This window comes from Phyllostomus hastatus, unplaced genomic scaffold (genome assembly GCF_019186645.2).
Source record: "Phyllostomus hastatus isolate PE091 unplaced genomic scaffold, TTU_PhHast_1.1 phas_contig_196, whole genome shotgun sequence".
Classification (NCBI taxonomy): Eukaryota; Metazoa; Chordata; class Mammalia; order Chiroptera; family Phyllostomidae; genus Phyllostomus; species Phyllostomus hastatus.
In genome coordinates, this window is record NW_025333709.1 from 1,987,001 (window position 1) to 2,007,021 (window position 20,021).

The window sequence follows — 20,021 nt, forward strand, 5'->3', positions numbered from 1 at the left end:
GGCCCTGCAGGTGCACAGCCCCACACAGTGTCACCTCTGGAAGCTTTCCTTGTGATTCTGATGGGGCGTGACTCCTCCCCCTCCGGGGCCCCCGCTCCCATGTCAGAGGCATCTCTGCCTCCAACCCAAGGTCCCAAGTCAGGAGGCCCCGCCCCCGCCCCCACTCCTGTCTCCAGCTGCAGCCTGGAAGGCTCAGAGCCCGGGTCCCACAGAGCCCAGAGTGGGGACTCCCACTGTCGGTAGGGTCCCCCAGAACCTCCTGGCTCCAGCACAGCGGGAGGCCGCAGTGACCACTCCTGACCATAAGGTGTCGCTAGCACACAGCCAAGGCCGCCGGCTCTGATGGGCCCGCCTCAGCCTGGCGGCCTGGAGTGGTGTCCCTGCCTGGAACCCTGGGGCAAGTCACAGCCAAGACTCCTCCTGTGAAGGGGGATGACTGTAGCCACCCTGCCCAGGCGACGTGAGGATTCAAGGTGTCAGAAGCTCCCAGGAAGAGCTCTGCACAGACTGGCAGGTGCCAGGACTTGGGTTGGATCTTGCACCACAGAAATAATGGTGGCCCTCTCCTTCGCTCCCTGGAAGTCCTTTCCCCTCCCACATGTCTGTGGCTAACTCCTGTTTGACTGTCCAGACTCAGCATTGTGTCACCTCCTCCAGGAGGCCCCCCTGGGTATACTCCCTTTTGTCCTTTACCCAGTGGGTGCCGCCCCCTGTTCCCACGTCAGCCTCCCCCACTGACCCTGAGCTCTGAGGGGCGGGGCCTGGCCCTGCCGGGAGCTCGGAGAGTCTGCGGACGGCGGCCGCTCCTCACTGCCAGGCCTGGGGCTCCTGGGGCCCGGGACCCCCCAGACTGAGGACCCGGACCCAGGCCTCTGGGGTCTGAGTGACGATCCCAGCCGAGGCGGGAGAGGGTCCCCTGCGCCCGGTCGCGGGCCCCCTCCCCACACCCACCTTCAGCTCCTGGAAGGTGAGGTCGCCGAGCGCCAGGTACACGCGGACGTAGTACAGCGTCTCCTCGTCGAACTCCAGCGGCGAGCGGCAGAGCGACAGCGCCTTGAGGTAGAAGTGCTCGGCCAGCTCTCCGTGGCCCAGCCGCTGGTGCAGGGCGGCCAGCCGGTGGTAGGCCACGCGCTCGTTCAGACGGTCCCCTGGGGACGCAGGGGAGGGCCACACGTGAGGACACGCTGCATGGGCGGCCGGGCCACGGGCCCGCCAGGAGCACCTGTGCGGGCGCCGTCTCTCTCACGGCCTGTGCCCGTCACCTCCCGTCTGGGGACTCAGTCTTCCCACCTGAGAAATGGGCCCGATAATGCCCGCCCACCGCCCACTGCGGGGCGGGGTGACACTGAGGATGTGCAGGCCCCGCCTCCGAGCCTGAACTAGCCCCCTGAATGGGGTGCCTCGGTTGCTGTGTTGGACTAGGAGACCCCAAAAGCTATTCAATCTGCACCCGCCAGTGCCAGGGCCCTGGTCCACCTCAGACGTGACACCTGACCCTCCTGGGGTATCAGCTGCAGCCCCTGCCCCATCCTCGGGAAGTCACCAGACTGGCCACGCCCACCTCCCCTTCCAGGTGAGCCCCTGGGGGCCTGCACGCAAACCCTGCCGCACACCCTCCATGCGCCCGGCCCTCTCGGGGCTCCCCAACCCTGGGGAGGACGGGAGACCTGGGACAATACAGTTGGGTACCGGGACAGAGGGGTGCCTGGTGCCACGTGGCCGGCTTCTGGAAGGGGGCTGGGACTTTGCCAGCCAGAGGACAGCAGGGGCTGGCCAGGCGCGGGGAAGGCCAGCATGCGCCCTGGCGGGCTCTGGGCTGCTGAGAAGCCCGGAGCGTCTGGGAGGCAGGGCACAGTGGCCAGCCTCCTGGTCGGCGAGGGGAGGGGCCGCGGAGCCACCCAGCTGGTCACACCCCGCTGTGCAGGGAATGAGGCCCTGGCAGGGGCTGGGAGGCGGAGAGGGCAGCCCGTGGATGGATGGACGGACAGATGGACTGTCCCACCCCGCCTCCGTGTCACCTTCGGCTGCGGCCCTCCTGATCCCAGATGTGGAGGCCGGGCCCGGGGGCGCGGGGCTCACCCAGGGAGATGCTGAGAGCCAGGGCCACGTGGGCGAACTCCAGGCCCTCCTGCGGCGTCCCCAGTTCCGCCAGCAGCGCCACCAGCTTGTTGCACAGCCGAAGCTCCGCCTCCTGGTTCTCTGTGGTCACGGCCAGGGGCAGCGCCCGGTCCTGTCCACACAGACAGTGGGGTCAGGCCACCTCCCACAGTGGCCGGCCCACACCCAGGACCCTCAGAGCCCCGAACAGAGTGCTGGGAGCCGCCCGCCCTCACTGTCCCACTGTCCCACTGTCCCACTGTCCCCCGATGGAAAGGTCAGCTCAGAGAGGCCCTGACACCCGCGGGGCCGTGAGCAGGCTGGGTGTGCCCGGCCGCCCACCCGTCTGCACTGCCGCGCTCAGACCGGCCGCTCCCCTCCCGGGCAGTGAGGGCCTGACCAGGGGCCCAACGCTGTCCGTGCTCTGCAAACGCCACGTCCATCTGGACCCCAGGCCTGCGCCGCCCGCCAGGAGCTGGGCAGATGGGAGGGGAGAAGCCGCTCTCCCTGGGGGCCCATGCAGACCGGGCCCTGGTCCCCGTCCTCCTGCTGATGTGCTGTGTCCTTGGGCACACCCCTGGGCTTCTCGGGGCCTCAGCTTCCTCATCTGTAAAGTGGGCACGGGCTGACGCCCCAGGGTCATTGGAAGTGACCGGGGTGCACACTGCGAGCCTGTAACTGCCCCCACGGCCCTTCCTCCCTCTGGCCCTGTGGGTGGGGGCCAGGGGTCTGGACCACCCCAGGCAGCGCTGCCTTCTGGGAGGCCCCTGCCCTGCAGCGCCCGTGCCTCGGCCCCCCCACCCCAGGACACCCACGGAGCCCCCTGCACCGCCCCCGGGCCCCTCACCCTGTAGAAGGACACGGCTTTCTCCCGCTCCCAGGCCCCGTTGAAGAAGATGTCTCCGGCCGCCTCGAACAGCTCCAGCCCCAGGCTGGGGTCCCCCGTGGACAGGGCCGCATCCTGCGCCACCTGCGGGGGTGCGGTGCCACTCATGAGACCCCCAGGGCGCCAGCAGGGTGGGGGCCGGCCCACCGGGTGGGGACCTCGCGGCCACCCTGGAGCACTGGTGCGTCGGGGGTCTCGTCCCTCACACCCTTCAGGGGCGACTCGTCCCGTGCACCTCGGGCTCATTGTCGCCCCCTGGTGTGAGGAGGCGCTGTCCAGCCCTGTGTCCCGTGAGGAGGCTCGTCCCGTGAAGGGCCCGGAGCCGGCAGGCGTGGGGCCTGGCGCGGGGCTCAGAGCCGGCTCCAGAACCCCTTGGCCGTGCCCAGACCACGGCGCCCTCTGCTGCGGCCTCGTGGGGCACCCGCCCCACTGCTTTTCCTCTGTGTCCCTTAGCAACACCTGCTGGCACCTGTCCGTCCACCTCTCCACCAGAGGGCTGCGGCTACCGGCCTCTCTGCCGAGTCTGGGCCCAGTGCGGTGCCCGGTGGATAGTTGGGTGCTCACCAGGGCCGCTGAGGAAATGAGAGCATGGGCCCCCGCTGGCCATCCGGCCGCGCCCAGCCTCGGGCAGTCCCGGACCGGCTGCCCTCCTGTGAGCTCTGGGCCTTTGCGCCTGTGAGCCCTGCAGTTGGACTCCACCCCGGACCCTCACGGACCACACTCACAGCAGCCCGAGCCGGCCTCCGTGACCCCAGGCAGACAAGAGCACCCCCTCACCCTGCCACAGCCCCGGGACCCCAAGTCAGCCCTGTCCGGGGAGTCTTTCTCCCTCAGCCCCTGGCCCCGGGGGGGGGGGGGTGCGCAGAGCAAGTCCTCGAGAAGGAAAAGACTCACAAGGATCGTGAGCCTCCCACTGTGTCCCAAGTCATGTCACGTTTCAAGGAGGCGTGCCGCACGATGTGGGAGCCAGCCGTGGGCACACTGTGTGCACGTGTGCAGAGTTTTTGCTGTGCACCAATGCGAGGGGGGGGCTCTGTGAGGGCACATGCCCCTGGCCCCCAGGAGCTGAGACTCCTGTGGGAGATGCTGGCGGTGGGTGGAGGGCAGGGTCAGGGGAGAGCGGGGAGGTGGCATGGGCATCTGGCCTGCGGTGGCTTAGGGACGCCTGAGGGGGTGTTCACGCGCCCACGCCAGCCCCCGCACCTGGATGTACAGGTCCACCAGCTCGTTCTGCTGCAGGAGGTAGTAGATTTTCCCGGCCTGCAGCCAGGCGTGCGCCTCCTGCTCCTTCTGCTGGAGGTCAATGAAGATCCCCAGGCTGCGCTTGGTGTAGTCCAGCGCCGACCTGTAGGCCCTGGAAGTAGACACGGGGTCAGGACCAGCACCCCCAGGCCGGCCGCCACGTGGGACGGGGCTGGGCTCTTCCCGGGGCCGGGGAATAGAGCTGGTGGGCCAGGGCACGGAGCCTGCCCTGCCCAGGCTGGTGGAAGAGCCCAGGGCACGCAGGCTACGAGGCCGGGAAAGGTGAAGGAGGCTCTTTGGAGGGAACGCCGGCCATGCGGGCCAGGAGGGGCGTGCTGCTCCGTCTCCGCCGCCTCCCGCCGACGGGCGCCCAACCTCTCCGGGCGCAGCAGGAAGCAGAGCACTGGGCAGAACCCAGAGATCATCCATCCAGGCCCCAGGCGCAGCCTGGAGGGAGCCACAGCCGCCCACAGGCCGTAATCACAGACGGCAGGGCCCTGCTCCCGCTGCTAACTCAGGGCTGGGGCCAGGAACACACACTTCCGGCACGCTCCCCAGGGGTGCAGGTGCTGCTGGTCCGGGTACCCCGCTTTGAGAAGCATGGGTGCTTCTGGCCCACGGGCCTTGCCGTGACACCGAGGCCCAGCACTGGCCCCATCACGGGCCCGGAGGAAGCCTGACCCCTCCCTCTCTCCGAGAGCCCCCACGCCGAAGGGCTTGGCCAGGCCCTGTGGGCTGAGTGGCTCTGGCCACCGGTCACCCCCCTGGTCAGGAAGCTCAGGGCAGGATTCCCAAGGGACACGTGGCCCTGGAGCCCTGTCCCAGGGGACCCGATGGGGCAACCGACCTCTGTGCCTCTGGGCATGAGACTCGGCCAGACAGAGGTGGCCACCGTCCTCCGATCAGAACTGGGCCCGTGGGGACAGGCTCGGGGCGGGCAGATGTCAGCGTACAGCAGCCGCCGTGGCAGAAAGAACAGCCCAGAACACGCTCAGCCCGCCCCCCCCCGGCAGGTGTGCGAGTGGAGACCGAGGACAGGCGGTGACGGGGACTCCTGCGCCATCGTCCGTCTGTACGACCCGGACCTGCCACCTCGGAGCTCGTCTGGCACTAGGGCCCCGGGGAGGCCGGCCCAGCGCCCACGCCACCCTGCCGCCCCCAGAGCCAGGCCTCACCGCTCGGTGCCCAGGGACAGGTAGAGCTGGCTGATGGTCTCCAGGAGCTTCCCCTCCAGCGCCTTGTCCGCCAGCCTGCGGGCCAGCGCGAGCTGCAGCTCGTGGTAGATGACGCTCTGGGCCGCCCTGGGCCTGACCGCACTGTAGAAGTGGCACAGCCGCTGGACGGCACGCAGCTGGCCTGGGCGGGGGGACATGGGGAAGAGGTCGTGGTCATTCATCATAGCAACGTAAGGGCCAACCCCCCATGTGCCTGCCTCTCCCACGCCTCTGGGAGCTGGGGTGGGGGGGGTGGCCTGGCAGGCTGAGGAGCCTGTCCGAGGTCTGTCCGGGGCCAGGCGGCCGCACTGGGGGTGCTGGAGAGACGGCACGGCCGTTCTTGTGAGCCCGGAGCCCGGGGTCCTGGCCAGGCTCTCCTGCCGGTGCGCCTGCGCCTGCTCCACAGAGCTCCCCGGGCTGGGACAGCGTGTCACGCTGAGCTGATGAGGCTGGACGCCAGCACCCCCACGGAGCACGGGGGCCGGCTGAGCCCAGGGCCAGGCCGAGCCCCCACACGCAGGGGAGGGGGGTGCTGATCCCGGCTCAGCATTCTGGAACCGACGGTCCAACCAGACACCGGGCTCCCCACCACAGTGGTAGTTGCCTCGTCTGACAGCAGGGGGCCTGGGACAGCCGAGAGCGTTCTCTGATAAAAATGGTCCAGCCCTGGCTGGCGTAGCTCAGTGGATGGAGCGCGGGCTGCGAACCAAAGCGTCGCAGGTTCGATTCCCAGTCAGGGCACATGCCTGGGTTGCAGGCCACGGCCCCCAGCAACCGCACATGGATGTTTCTCTCTCTCTCTTTCTCCCTCCCTTCCCTCTCTAAAAATAAATAAATAAAATTATTTTTTAAAAAAAGGTCCACAGCCCTGGCCGGGCGGCTCGCTTGGTTAGAGCATTGCCCTGATACACCAAAATTCCAGGTTCGATCCCCGGTCAGGACACATACAGGAATCAACCAATGAATGCATACATAAGTGGAACAACAAATCGATGTTTCTTTCTCTCTTTCTCTCACATCGATACATAAAAAAAAGTTTTAAAAAGATTCAAGGATGTAATTTAAAAAAAAGGACAATAGGAAAACAACAGAAAAATCAGTGAAACCAAGAGCCGGTTCTTTGACGAGATCAACAGCGCGGACGACTCTGTAGCCAGACCTACCGCGGGGAAAAAGCGGGGCTCGAGCTGCAGAGGTCGGGCTTTAACCGTCGCCGGGGTCGCGACCCCACGGAGAGGAAGGGCAATGACGGACTGCTGTGCCCTGCGCACGCGGGCTCGTCACACGACCAGAGAGAGGGGACAGAGGCCTGAGAGGAAGCCAATGGCTGAAGCAGCCGAAACCGAGGCTCGGAGCAGCACCGGGTGACCATGGGTATCACCCGGCCCTCGTCTCCTTGCTATTCAATATGGGGGTGGGGGCGGGGAACGACACGATCCCCCAGGTCCCCCAGCTTCTCATTCCCAACTCTGATCCCCGCGTGCCCTGAGGGGCCCATGGGGCCACTGGCGAGCACCACCCAGACCCGCTTGAGGCCACAAGTCCCCAGTCCCCCAGCTCGGCTCCTGGTTCTTCCTGGAGGTTTGGGGGGCCCTGCCAGCCTCAGCGAGTGCTCCCCAGTGCTCCCCAGTGCTCTCAGGGAGAGTGCCAAACCATAGCCTGGGCTCTCCTACCCCTGCCCCGCCCTCAGTCCAGCTTCCCACCACCTCAGTGCCTGGCCCAGCTCACGTGCCCCAGGGCCTTTGCACAAGCCGTACCTTCTGCCAGCCCCCAAGTTAGATGTTCCTTAACTTTCAGGCCCCAGACTAAACAGGCTTCCCTGACCCACGGGTCAGGGCCAGGGGCTGCCCATCCCGTGGACTCGCTTTGTGGTTTTGTGACCGGGGCCTCTTCCCGAGAGCCGCCCCAGGGCCTGTTTGCAGGGGGGCCCTGCCCAGAGCCTGGTGTACTCACTCACCGGGGGCTGTCCGTAGAGCTGATGCTCCCAGGCCCTGGGGCTACCACACCCCGGGGCTGTCGGGTGCGTGGGGCTGGTGGAGGCCCAGAGGATGCCCCTGCTAAATGGCCCACGGGTTCAGGGCCCACGGGTTCAGTCTCCACCTGGCTTGGGCTACATCCAGCGTGACCCTCCCCCATCTGCCCCTGACCGTGGGAATTCCCCAGGCCATGGGGCTTCCGGAGCTCAGGGCAGGAAGCGCCAGGCTGACCGAGCGCAGCGGGTGGCCCTGCGGCGGTGCCAGCCCAGTGTGAGAACACTCTCCAGCTTCCTCCCTTCAGCATTCTCAGGGGCGGGAAACCACTGCCCGGGGGTGGGGGGATGTTGCACCGCTCTGAGCGGACGTGAGAAGCACCCTTGCCCGCCTTCCGGGAGGCCAGCGTGGGGCTGGGCGGCACTTACTCTCCACGTGGTCTGTCTCCGCGGCGACCAGAAAGGCCCACTCGTAGTAGCACTTGCCCTGCTGGGCGAGGGCCCGGCGGGTGTGCAGCTGCCCCAGCTGCAGGAGCACCTGGGTGAAGTCCCGGCCACACTCCCGGCCGGGCAGCCTCGAGAAGAGCCGCACGGCCTCCTGGAGGTAGTGCTGGGCCAGCCCGCCGGCCCCGGCCCGCAGGCACAGGGCCCCGAAGTTGGCCAGGACCACCGCCTGGTTCCGCGGCTGGCCCCGGCCCTTGGTGACCCGCAGGGCGCGGTGGTAGCTCTCGGCCGCCTGCCGGGTCCTGCCCATCCTCTTCAGGGCGATGGCCGCCATGTTGGCGATCGCGCCCTCCTGGTCCTCGCTGGCCACCGCCGCGTCCAGGACGGACTCCAGGATGTGCAGGGCCACCGGGCTCTGCCCGCGGAGCACGTGCAGCCGGGCGAGGGCCACCAGGCGGTCCACGAGCGGGCCGCCGCCCCCCTCCTCGGCGTCGGCCTCCACGGCCTGCAGCATGGCGGAGACGGCCCTGCCGTGCTGCCCGTGGTGGCTGTGCAGCTGGGCCAGGCTGGCGCAGAGGGCACCGCGGCGCGCCGGCCCCGCACGCGAGGCCGGGGCGGCCAGCGCCCGCCTGAGGTAGTGAGCAGTCTGGGCGGGGAAGCGGGGCAGCCGGGGGCTGTTCCGCAGGACCAGGTCCACGCTCCTGAGCGAGCCGGCCAGCGAGCCCGGCGTCCGCAGCGAGGCCACCCGGACGCAGCTCAGGGCCAGGTGGGGCAGGCACTTCCGGCTGTAGAGGTCTGCCAGCAGCAGGTAGCAGTCGGCCGGCCACCGGGCCTCGGGGGCCCCCAGGGCCCCGTGCAGGAGCAGCAGCCTCTCCAGGAAGGGCAGAGCCGCCTCGGGCTGCTTGAGGTGCACGTGGTGCTTGGCCAGCAGGAAGCAGGCCCGGGCCTCGGCCTGCGGGCTCCGGCCGCCGATGGCCCTGCGCAGGGCGTGTCCCAGGAGCTCCGCCTCCGCCCCAGTGCTGCAGACATGGCCCGCTGTGCCCATGAGCAGGGCGGCGGCTCTGGGCACCACCTGCCCGCACTTCTCCCTGTTCTTCTGCTTCAGGTGGATGGTGGCCAGGTTGGCATACAGGGCCACCACCAGGAAGAGGTCGCCAAAGCGGCCCCCCAGGGCCCCCAGGGCTTCCTCGAAGTACACGCGGGCCTGGGACAGCTTGAGCCTCCGCACGCACAGCCGCCCCAGCAGGAAGCAGAGCCTGGCCAGGGCCACGGGGAAGTCCGCCTTCTTGGCCGCCCCCCGGGCCTGCGCCAGGCGCCCGGCCAGCTCCTCCTCGTCGCCGAAGCCGCAGAACATGGTGCTCAGCGCCGGCAGGGAGAGGTCGTACAGGCCCCGGAAGCAGGCCCGGTACCCGGGAGCGTCCAGGAGCCGCAGCAGCGAGCCCAGGGCCTCCGGGTCGGCCCAGTCGTCCGCAGCGGCCAGGCAGAAGGAGGGCTCCTCGGCGTCCGGTGAGCTCACGCCGCTGGACGCTGTGGGGAGACCCCAAGACACGGGCTCCTCGGGGCAGCTGGGGCAGGACTTTCGTCGTTCTAGAACCTTCTTCACCTTCTGCAGGGTCTCACGTGGGTCCGGGTGCAGGCCAGGCAGAGGCATGTCTGCAAGTCAACAAAACCCCCAGGTGGGTTAGAGTCTTACCTGAGTCCGGGGGGGGGGAGGGACGGCCCTCCCCGGGCACGTCGTCCCTGGGGCAGCGCTTTGCAGGTACCGCCTTCCCAGGGAATGCCCAGCGCACAGTGGGAGCCCAGCACACAGTGGGAGCCCAGCACACAGTGGGAGCTCAGCACACAGTGGGAGTCCAGCACATAGTGGGAGCCCAGCACACAGTGGGAGCCCAGCACACAGTGGGAGCTCAGCACACAGTGGGAGTCCAGCACACAGTGGGAGCCCAGCACACAGTGGGAACTCAGGGCACAGTGGGAGTCCAGGACACAGTGGGAGCTCAGGGCACAGTGGGAGTCCAGGGCACAGTGGGAGCTCAGCACACAGTGGGAGTCCAGGACACAGTGGGAGCTCAGCACACAGTGGGAGCTCAGGGCACAGTGGGAGCTCAGCACACAGTGGGAGTCCAGCACATAGTGGGAGCTCAGGGCACAGTGGGAGCTCAGCACACAGTGGGAGTCCAGCACACAGTGGGAGCCCAGCACACAGTGGGAACTCAGGGCACAGTGGGAGTCCAGGACACAGTGGGAGCTCAGGGCACAGTGGGAGTCCAGGGCACAGTGGGAGCTCAGCGCACAGTGGGAGTCCAGCACACAGTGGGAGCTCAGCACACAGTGGGAGTCCAGCACACAGTGGGAGCTCAGCACACAGTGGGAGCCCAGCATACAGTGGGAGCCCAGCGCACAGTGGGAACTCAGGGCACAGTGGGAGTCCAGGGCACAGTGGGAACTCAGCACACAGTGGGAGCTCAGGGCATAGTGGGAGCCCAGCTTACAGTGGGAGCTCAGCACACAGTGGGAGTCCAGGGCACAGTGGGAGCTCAGCACACAGTAGGAGCTCAGGGCAAGTGGGAGCCCAGCACACAGTGGGAGCTTAATCATATGGCTACAGGAGCAACACAGGTCAGTTTGGCCAAGTGTCCAAGTGGTCTCCTCTTATTCTTCCTGTGTGAAAGCAGTTTCAGGAGGCTGGTGACTTAGCTCCGTGACCACTCAGAGACCCCTTCTCCCTTCGAAAAGATTCCAAGCCACTTAACAGGACATCCATCAGTACTGCAACTGCCCACGTGTGGCTGTGCCCGCACCCTGGGCCTCCAATCAGGCGCAGGCATCCCAGTGACGCCATCTCTCAGAGCCAATCAGAGGAAGGGATGGACCAGCCTGAGCTCAAAAGCCACTCCACAGACTTGACGAACACAGCCAGCGTGGAGGAAAGTCCCTTTCTAGCAAGTGACTGTTTCCAACGGGGAAGATTGGGAACGGCTCCTACACCCCCCAGCTCTGCTGGTTGGAGACTCGGAGGTCCACAGTTATGAAAGGGTTAAAAAAAAAAAGGGCAAGAGCTGGAGAACTGGGGACGCCTGGCTCCCGGCACCGCCGGCCTCGCTGTTGGCTTTGGAAGAGGCAGACCCCGAGCCCTGCCCGGCACCGGGGAGCAAACACGCCCCATTTCCTGCTGGGAAAACACGGGCTTCCAGGGGAATTTGTTCGGAGGAAGGAGCCGGCAAAGGCTCTTCTGTTTCAAACGCACATAAAAAACTGTTCGAAAATAACCGTGCCCTTATTAGTCCGTGAAGTCCAGGAATGAAAACCAAACAGTGGCAAGTCTGACTCGACTGCGCACTGGACTTGCCGAGAACACACCCTCGTCCGGAGAGGCCAGCGGGCTCCCGGGCACGCGTGCCCAGGGACGTGGCAGCCTTGAAGCCCTCTGCTGGCAGGGGGCGGGGGGGGGGGGCGGGGATGGAGGCTGGGCGGGAGAAGGAGGGGTTCTCCCCGGACTGGCCCCTCAGGGGAAGGAGCAGACCCTCCAGGGGCTTCTCCAGCGGAGGGCTCCAGACTCAGAGCCCGCTGGCCCTTCGACGCAGAGAACCTAGGGATCTTCAGCTGCTCCGGATGGTGCGGAGACACCCAGGGCCAGGCCCGGACCCAGACAACGAGGGGACATCCTGCTTACCTGGGGACAGGGCCGGGGGACCAGGCATGTGTGATGGGACCCGCTGCCGAGGCAGAGGGAGCTTCCCCTTCCCCTGACCCGGCCTGCAGGCCGGGGCTCCTCACCCGCGCCGGCCCCCCCTGTGGACCAGGGAGGTCTGTGGCCGACGCCCACGGGCGGCCAGCTCTGGGCCTCTGCCTGGCGCTGTCCCCCGAGGCCCGTCCCCGAGGTTTGAGGAGCCCCGTGCCGTGCGGGGAGGACCCACCTTGTTGTTCGGGCTGCTCGGCCTCGGCCTCCCCCAGCGTGTCTGGAGGGGGAGAGAAGAGACGTGTCAGCCACCAGCCAGTGTGCTCTGGGTCCGGGGCAGAGCAGGTGACCCCAGGATGCTGACACCCCCAAGTCCAGCGCCCGTGACAGGCAGTGTGCTCTGGGGCCACCACTGAGGGGCCAAGAAGCCACGCCTGCCAGGGTCTGCCCACCTGCACCCACACCGGTACCCGCACCCCCCCCAGCCCCAGCCCCCCACGAGAGGCTGTGGTGGCCACTGCTGCACCCTCTGGGGACAGGCTGCCCTGGACACCACGGGCTCTCCCAGGAGCAGGATGCTCTGACCCTCATCCCAGGGCAGCGCCCCCAAGCCTCCATGTCCATCCCCTAAAACAGGCCGCAGCAGCACTTGCTGGGCTGCCGCAGGAGTCCAGGAGAAAGGAGCTGTGGAAAGACGTGTGACGTGCAAACTAGGTCAGCCGTGGGGACCCAGCTCCCGGGGGACTGGGCCGCGTCGGGCAGAGGGAGGCTGGCCCCCGAGTGCAGGTTCCAGAGGGGCTTCCTAGGGAGGAGAAGGCAGGGCAGGCCACGGCCCAGCCTTGCTACTCTGAGGTCAAGTGTAAGTGTGCCTGTTCAGAGAGAGAGACAGAACTGTGCGATGGGGGAGTGCACCCCTGCTGCTAGCGGATGAGGTCAGCAAGCAGGTGGAGAGGGTGTGCGCGTATAGGCGTGCATGCGCGTGTCTGTGTGTATACATGTGTACGTGGTGGGTGTGGGCACCCACGTGGGTTTACCTCCCTCCCGTGGGAGGAGGCAGGGAGCTGTAAGTTCCCCTCCCCACGACTAGAGCAGTGAGAAGCAAGGGTGCTCTGGCACCATGCCCTCTGTCCTGTCTCTTCTCAGGGTTGGTGGCACTCTTCCTTCGTGATTGCTTCACCCTGCCGCCCTCAGAGACCCCAAGAGCGGGGAGACGAGACACCGGCGCCGCCGGACCCCGCGGCCAGGCCACGGCGCGTGCGCACCCTCCCCGCCGCGCATGCGCGCACGCACCCAGGCTGTACACCGCGCTGTCGTCCGCGCCGGACAGCCTGCTCAGCAGCCGCCGGGCGTCCTCCTCCGAGAAGCGGCCCGCCTCGCCGAAGAAGGCCCGTTCCTCCTCGCTGAGGAAGACCGCGCTGTCCAGCCTGGGGAGGGAGAAGCGCTCTGTCTGAGATCCGAGTTTCCCCAGCGATGGTCGCCCGGGAGGACCCGTCCCCGCTTCCCCCTTGACGCATGTCCCTGCACGCCCGCTCCGTGCCTGGCACGAGGACGCCGGGGTGACCAACGAAAACAGAACAGACGCCGCCTTCGAGGGCGCCTCGTCTGACAGATGCAGCGGCCGCAGCGGCCACGGCGGCCGCGGGAAGGGGCTCCTGGGAACCCTGCAGAGCCCCACCCCAGATGCCCCTTCCCGGCGGGGGCCGGCCAGGACGGCGCGGGCAGACGGGCCCTGCGCCCAGTACGCTCCTCACACACGCCCCCACGGTGCGCCCCACAGCACCCGGCACAAACACTCGTGGGCTCCGCGGGGTCGGGGGAGGAAGGACGGGGGAGGGGAGGAGGAAGAGAGGGAGGGAGGAGGAGGCCATTACTACTCATAGGACCGCAGCGTCCGCCGACTGTGCAACTTTGCAGTGCGCTCCGAAACTTGGGGGGAGCTATTTTGAGACGGTAGACAGAGTAGGTTGTGGGGCATTCGACACAATAAATGTCAAAAAAATGTCAGTGTCGTAAAGGACAGGAGCGACAGAGGAACTGCTTCAGATGGAGGGGGCAAGGCTAAGGAGGCAGGGCGGCTAGGGGCGGGGCCCCTGGTGCTCCCTCCGGCTGCGGCGGGCGCCGGCGGGGAAAACCGGCCCAGCTGGGCGAGGCGGACCGACAGCAGTGGCACGCGTCGGGGTAGTCCCTCCTCCGCCTGTTGCACTGCGGCTGCGTGAACCGGTGGCCTGGTTTGGGGAAACACTGCACTGTTCGGGGTAAAGGGCATCGTGTTTGCGACTCACTCTGAGGTCTCAGAAAACTCAAGCAAGGAGGAGAAAGGAGGGACAGCGAGTGTCCTAATGTGGGCGTCCGGCAGCCGGGGCGAAGGGCGCACGGGCTCTGCGTGCTCTTATTGCGACTTCTGCCGCAGTCTGAGACGGTGTCGGAGGACGGACAGGAGCGGCCAGGGGGCTCCCTGAACGGGGGGCAAAGCGCGGGGCCACAACTGAGGTTTCAGGGACCGTGCGTGGTGCCAGTGAGGGAGGGTGGCAGGGTCTCCTGCTGCAGACAGGACCGTGGCCCGGGGCCCTTGCCCTTCTGAGGTAAGGGACGGGACAGGCTGCTCAGCCCCCAGCCAGGGCCTCCAGCTCAGACCCTTGCTAAGTTCGGGACCTGTTTAAGCCACGTGGCCTCCCTGGAGAGGGTGGGGACCGTCTGCACAAGGGTCCCTAAACAGCCTTCCAGAGAACGCCGGCTGTGGTAGAATTAGTGTGCAAACACACCTCCACGGGAAAAGCAGTGTGTCCGACACCCTGGTGCCCGTCTTGAGCTGGGAACCCTGCTGACAGCCCATGGGGCACGTGGAGGGCATGGCCCCGCTCGTGTGAGCGAGGCGAGGTCTGTGATGCATGCCCCGGGTCGGGGAGGGGAGGGGTGGGGACACGCTTTAGGAAATGCTGGACACCGAGATGAGATCATGGTGGGTTACTCAGGGGCCCTAAGTCCAGGGACTGGTGTCCTTAGAAGAGACAGAGGGGGAGGGGACGGAGGCAGAGATGTCGGGGAGATGCAGCCACAGGGAGCCCCTGGAGGCAGGAGCCTGGGGGCGAGGGGCATGGCCCTGCCCACCCCTTGAGTTTGGATGGACGTCTGGCCTCAGCACTAAGAGAGAAGGTGAGTCTGTGGTGTGTCCCCCGAGCGTGGGGGCGCTATGCTGTGACAGCCTGGACTCTGGTGTGCGAGGGACAGCTCTGGAGTCCAGAGAAGGGCCCGGCAGCCCCAGGAGCAAGGAGGCAGGGGCCCAGGGAGGAAGGTGCCACTCCAGCCCCGGGGCTGTGACTGGGAGCGGACGCAGGAGGTGCAGCCCAGGACCAAGCCCAGGTTTGTCACCTGGGGAGCAGGCAGACAGTGTCAGTTCCCACGGGGCGGGGCGGGCTGGGGAAGGGGCGGGGCCTCAGCCACTCACTCAGACACGTGGCCCTGCACACTGACGAGACGCGTCCGCACAAACCCGACCTGGCCCGAGGACACGTGCCGGCCCAGGAGCCAGGGCAGGCCAGGCAGCTGGGCGCCCAGGATCTCGATGAGGTCGCCGCTGCGGAAGGTCATCTCCTCGGGCCCCGAGCCCTGGTAGTCGGCCACCGCGGAGGCCAGGCCCACGGCTGCGGGGGAGGGGGGGCATGCAGTCAGTGCTGGGTGCTGGGAGGGCGGACGGCGCCCCTCAGCAGGGGCACGCAGCACCGTCCGGCGTTGCAGCAAAGCTTGGCCACCGCACACGGGGGGGCTGGACGTCCACAGGATCCCCACACTGAGCGTGAGGAACTGAGGGCCGGAGACTCGTTCACTGGGGCCGGGGCCCCTTCCTCCGTCCCACCCCACCCAGGATGCAAGCTGCTATAAACACGGATCCCTCCCACTCCTGCTCCCATGGGGCCTCACGTCCGAGCAACAGGGACGCAGGCCACCCACACACCAGCCAGCCTGGGGCAGGGCAAGAAGCGCTAGACCGGGAGCCCAGGGTCCCAGCCCCGCTGGTTTCTCGAAAGAAGACCCAGTCTCAGCACCCTCGTTAGTGCTCCTGGGGCACCCAGTGCAGCCCACCCCCTTCCAGCCCCCTGCCCCAGGGACCCCCAGCACGTCGAACGTGGGTCGTGGAAGCCACACTTAGAAGCAGAGTGACCAGGCCTGGGCCTGGCCTTGCGGTGACGGTGGTGTGGGTCAGTGACAGCCCACTGGCCTCTCTGCACCTCAGGTATCACCTTGGGAACTGGACAGGGTTCTGGCTACTCTTCTGGCTTGGGGGGCATCAGGTGAGCACGGAAGCTTCCAGAATACTGGCGCCTGCCCCTCTCCCCCCCCCCCCCCGTTTCCCAGTGGAAAAGCCAGTGGAAACATTTACCCATCTGCTGGCTGTCCGGTGTCAGGGGTCCGCCCACGGAGTCCTCGAAGGGGTCCCAGGGGACCCGGAGAGCCCACCTGGAGAGGGGAGGGGGAGAGGGAGGGCCTGGCTGCAGGGCTTGAGGGGCGGGCGGACTGCGGCTGTGCGGAGCCTGGGTGAGCAGCAGCCCCCAGCGACTCCTGCAGGTCCTACACCTGTCCCCACCGTGCACACTCACACCTGCCAGGTGTATGTCCTTGGCCCCGCCCCCAGGGCCCAGCCAGCTCCCCAGCCCAGGTCCCTGGGGGGCGGCCCGTGACGCCCACAGCCTGTTATTTCCAGGACACTGAACATCAGGAGGGCAACTTTCTCTCTTTGCTTTGGCTGCCAGGAAGCTCCAAGCCCAGTTCATGCCGCCAGTCAGCATGGGAGCAGGAGCTTCCAGGAGACCTGTCCTGGCCTCCCCCCGGCTCCCTCCACCCTGGGTGACAAATGTTTTAGACCCTGCTGTGGGCACACGTGCGTGCAGCTCCCTCAACACTTTCCAGAACCCGCCAGACTCTGATGTGGGAGCCCCATCAGCACGTCCGGGGCCCCTCGGCCCAGCACGGGCCGGTCGGGGACTGTCAGTGCCCTGTCTCCTGCGATGCGGGTGACTGGGAGGCAGCAGGAGGGGGCACAGGGGTCTGCCCTGCCCCCGCCCCCACCCCCACCCCGTCAGCCCAGAGGCGCCTCCCGGAGGCCGCACGGTAGGAAGCAGAGAAGCGAAGGTCGGTACCTACTGATGAAATGGAATCAAAGGTTCCCCTGCAGACGCGGCCACCACCTCGGTGGGTGTGCTGGGGACCGAAGAGCCGGCTGCCGGGGCTGCCTCTCCCGGGGGAGCCCCCGAAGCCTGCCGGGGGCGCTGGGGGCCCCTCCCTGCACCCTGGGGCACAGCTGTGGCTCTCACGTGGAGGTCAGGACACCGGACGAAGAAAGGCCCTTCAGAGCAGCAGAGGGTGGTCACTCGGGGTGGCTGGCCACAGAGGCCACTGTAGCTCTGCAGCGGGACCCACCCGTCTGCCCTTCAGGATGCCCTTCAGGATGCCCGTGCAGAGGCGGCACCCGCAGGTACCCCCGCCCCGGTGTCTGCACCCACAGACTCGAGCCGCCCGGACCCCGCGGCCCCAGGGGCCCCACTGGGAGACTGGACCTGGGCTGGGTCCCGGCTCTGTTTGGACTTTCCCTGGGAGCCTGGCTCGGCCGAAAACTCTCGGGACCTCAGTCTCCCCTTCTGTGCTGTGAGGGCTCGAGGGCCCTCCTTGCCTGGGTAACCCTGGGCGAGTTTGACCACAGCCGGCCACCTCTCTTCCTCTGTGGCCAGGGCAGGATGCGGTGGGACAGGGAGGACGTGGGTGGGGGTGGCGCTCGCCAAACCGGCTGTTCCTCTGGGAGCCGACCTCAGTCTTACAGCTCAGTCCTGCAGGCCGGGAGCGTCCCTGTCGGGGCCGCCTGCCCACGCCCCTCCGGTCTCCGCGTGCACGCCAGCACCTCGGGGGCCCTCCTGCCACCCGGGACCCTGCGGGGCCCAGCACAGCACGGAGCTGGCCGAGGTCTCGGCCGCCCACGCGGACGGAGCTCACCTTCCTGGACGAGGAGGCTCTCGTGCGTCAGCTTCAAGGCCTCCTCGTCCACGTGGACCCGGATGGCCGTCTCCTCGTCCTCAGCAGGCGACAGCAGCCAGAAGGCCTGGTCCACCAGCAGGTTCTCCAGGCAGTGGTGAGTGAAGCCTGAGGGTGGGCAGGGCCCGGTCACCTCGGATCCAGAGGGGGTGGGGACACCCACCGGGCCCAGCGACACTCCCTGCCCTGCCTTCCGGCCTCCCAGTGCCGTCCCCACCCCAGGCCGGCCACCTGTCTGAGCTGCACCGGGACCAGTGGTGACCGCGGACCCCTCATTTGAGCCCTCGTGCCTTGGGAAGGCTACTTCCTCCAGGACCCTCAGTGTCTTCGTCTGTGAGAGGGGCCAGGGCCACCCACAAGGTCAAGTGCGTGGGGTGGGAGGGACGCCCCTCCAGGCAGCAAGGGTCGTCCCCTGATTGTTACTCCAAACGTCCTCCGCTCTCAGACTGGGGGAGGCGGAGCGCGTTTCCCCCGCAGCCCCCGCCGGTGCCCCCCCTCGGAACGAGGGGTGTTCTAGCAAGCCGGCACTGGGGTCCAGGTGACGTTAGCGGTTTCCGGCCTGCGCTAGGGCAGTCGGGCGGGTCGGCAGAGCCGGGCGGCGCCGCATGGGAAGGAGTTCGGACACTCGGCCCGAGCCGTTCGTGCAGGCAGCACAGGCGGCGGGGCTGGGGAGCGTCACCGCCCACCGCGCCCCTACGTGATGACGACAGGGGAGCACACTGACCCCGCCACTCCCCCGGGAGGCCGCCCTGCACTCAGCTACCCTAAAGCCCCGACGTGCAGCATCAATGCTTGGCGCGTGACCGGTGTCTAGTAAGGGGCGTCCTTGCCACCAGTCGGGAGGGCGCGGCTTTACCGAGAGCGTGGTAGGTGGAGAACTTCCAGATTTCTTCGAAGGTCTTAAAGGTCACCACGATGCGGTCCTGGTCGCTGTGGATGGACAGCAGCCGGGCGGAGAGCTCCTTGCGGGGGCAGAAGCGGGAATCAGACGCAGTCCTGACAGCGGCAGGACCTCCGCAGCCCAGGCCACTCCCCTCCGGCTCTCAAGCCACGCCCTCACCAGCCCGGCCCCGCCCCCGGCTCCCCTGTGCCCTGCAGTGCGTCCCACCCTCCAGGGCTCCGGGATGGCCGTGTGCAGGCAACCCCCACCCCTTCCGGGACTGCACCGCTGCTCTGCCTGCCTCCACCCCTCCCACCGGCCACGGCGCGCTGTGCTGGCTCAGGCCGGCCCTCAGCCTGTTTCCCGGGCCCCCCCCTGTAACGGCTCAGCGGCCGGCCAGCCCGGATCCACCATGCGGGGCCGCAGTGCTCTCGCCTGGGGTCACCAGCGGGTGGGGGGCCCACTGCTGAGCACTGCGCACGGGGGTGCTGTGCGCGGATCCTCCCCCCGGCTCCCTCGGTAATAATTCTAAGCTCTCCGTAAGCAGCTCAGGAAGCTGGCTTCGCAGAGGCTGAGGGGCAGGGACCAAGGTCAGACGGCAAGGTCAGATGGTGGGTGTGTGTCCTGCCCCAGGGCCCCAGCCAAGGAAGGGCGGGTCTCCAGGCCCAGCCCCCTCCTCCTGCCTGCCAGACTGCCCATCCCACGGAGGCCAACAGGGGTGGGCTTTGTCAGGATCAAAGACCGGCGCCCACCGGGCCTCTTACTCCCCATACTTCTGCGGTCCCGGCTGGTGGAGGGCAGAGGCGGAAAGGAATTGGGGGCATGGGGCACACGGTGGCCCCGGTGCAGCTGGGTCTGCAGGGTGATGGGCGATCCCAGGAGCCAGATGCCCAGGAGAGCAGATGGGGACAGGTCCCCGCCCGTGGCCTTGGCCCTTGAAGGCCTGGGCGTCCCCAGATGGCCCTCTTGCCATCCCGTCTGTTTAGCCCAGTCCCTCCCTGTCCTGTGGTCTCACAAAGAACCCAGCCCTGTGCTCGCCCAGGCGCGTACCCCCGCCCGTGTCCCCAGGCCCCGGAGGAGCCAGGCTCACCCCCAGCGTGCGGGCCACCTCCCAGCTGTCGTTCTCCAGCAGGCGGAGCCGGGCCCGCAGGGTCTGCTGCAGGCCAGGGTCCAGCAGCCCGCTCTTCCTCCGCACGGCCAGCAGCTGCAAGGTCAGGTCTGGAGGGGGCAGGCCAGGGTCAGGCGGCCTGCCTCCCTCCCGAGCTCCCAGCGCACCGCTGGGGGGCCCGGGCTCAATCAACGCCCGCGTCCGGCACTGCCCGGGCCAGCCCTGCTCAGGTCAGGGGTCTGTGCCCCTGAGCCCCAGCTCCCGTTGGGATGAACGAGGTGCGTGCCACCTGCATCCCAGAGCGACGGGAGGAAGGGGACTCCGGGTCCAGTTCCAGGACGGCCCCCAGTGAGCTTTCTGCCGGTGCTCTGAGTCACCGAGACCCAGCCCCAGACAGGGGCGCCCCGCCTGCAGTGTTTGCCCCACAGACAGACCCCCTTCCCTACCCCTCCCTTCCCCAGCCCAGCTCAGGCCACCCCCT

General features: G+C 67.7%; 1 protein-coding gene across 3 annotated transcripts in view; it reads right to left on the reverse strand.

The window, feature by feature from the left end:
• Window positions 1-20,021, reverse strand: part of SH3TC1 (SH3 domain and tetratricopeptide repeats 1) — a 38,604-nt gene that overhangs the window by 1,583 nt on the left and 17,000 nt on the right. For 2 of the 3 annotated variants that reach the window (XM_045834046.1, XM_045834043.1), the window contains exons 4-17: window positions 19,523-19,650; window positions 18,409-18,514; window positions 17,514-17,660; window positions 16,671-16,872; window positions 15,910-15,986; window positions 14,977-15,172; window positions 12,822-12,955; window positions 11,770-11,811; window positions 7,838-9,505; window positions 5,401-5,581; window positions 4,187-4,337; window positions 2,945-3,067; window positions 2,080-2,230; window positions 952-1,148 (exon numbers count right to left, since the gene is read on the reverse strand). In XM_045834046.1, the coding sequence (XP_045690002.1) occupies window positions 952-1,148; window positions 2,080-2,230; window positions 2,945-3,067; window positions 4,187-4,337; window positions 5,401-5,581; window positions 7,838-9,505; window positions 11,770-11,811; window positions 12,822-12,955; window positions 14,977-15,172; window positions 15,910-15,986; window positions 16,671-16,872; window positions 17,514-17,660; window positions 18,409-18,514; window positions 19,523-19,650 (3,503 nt within the window). The remainder of the gene's footprint in view (window positions 1-951; window positions 1,149-2,079; window positions 2,231-2,944; window positions 3,068-4,186; window positions 4,338-5,400; window positions 5,582-7,837; window positions 9,506-11,769; window positions 11,812-12,821; window positions 12,956-14,976; window positions 15,173-15,909; window positions 15,987-16,670; window positions 16,873-17,513; window positions 17,661-18,408; window positions 18,515-19,522; window positions 19,651-20,021) is intronic. The other variant, XM_045834044.1, reaches the window with a different exon arrangement.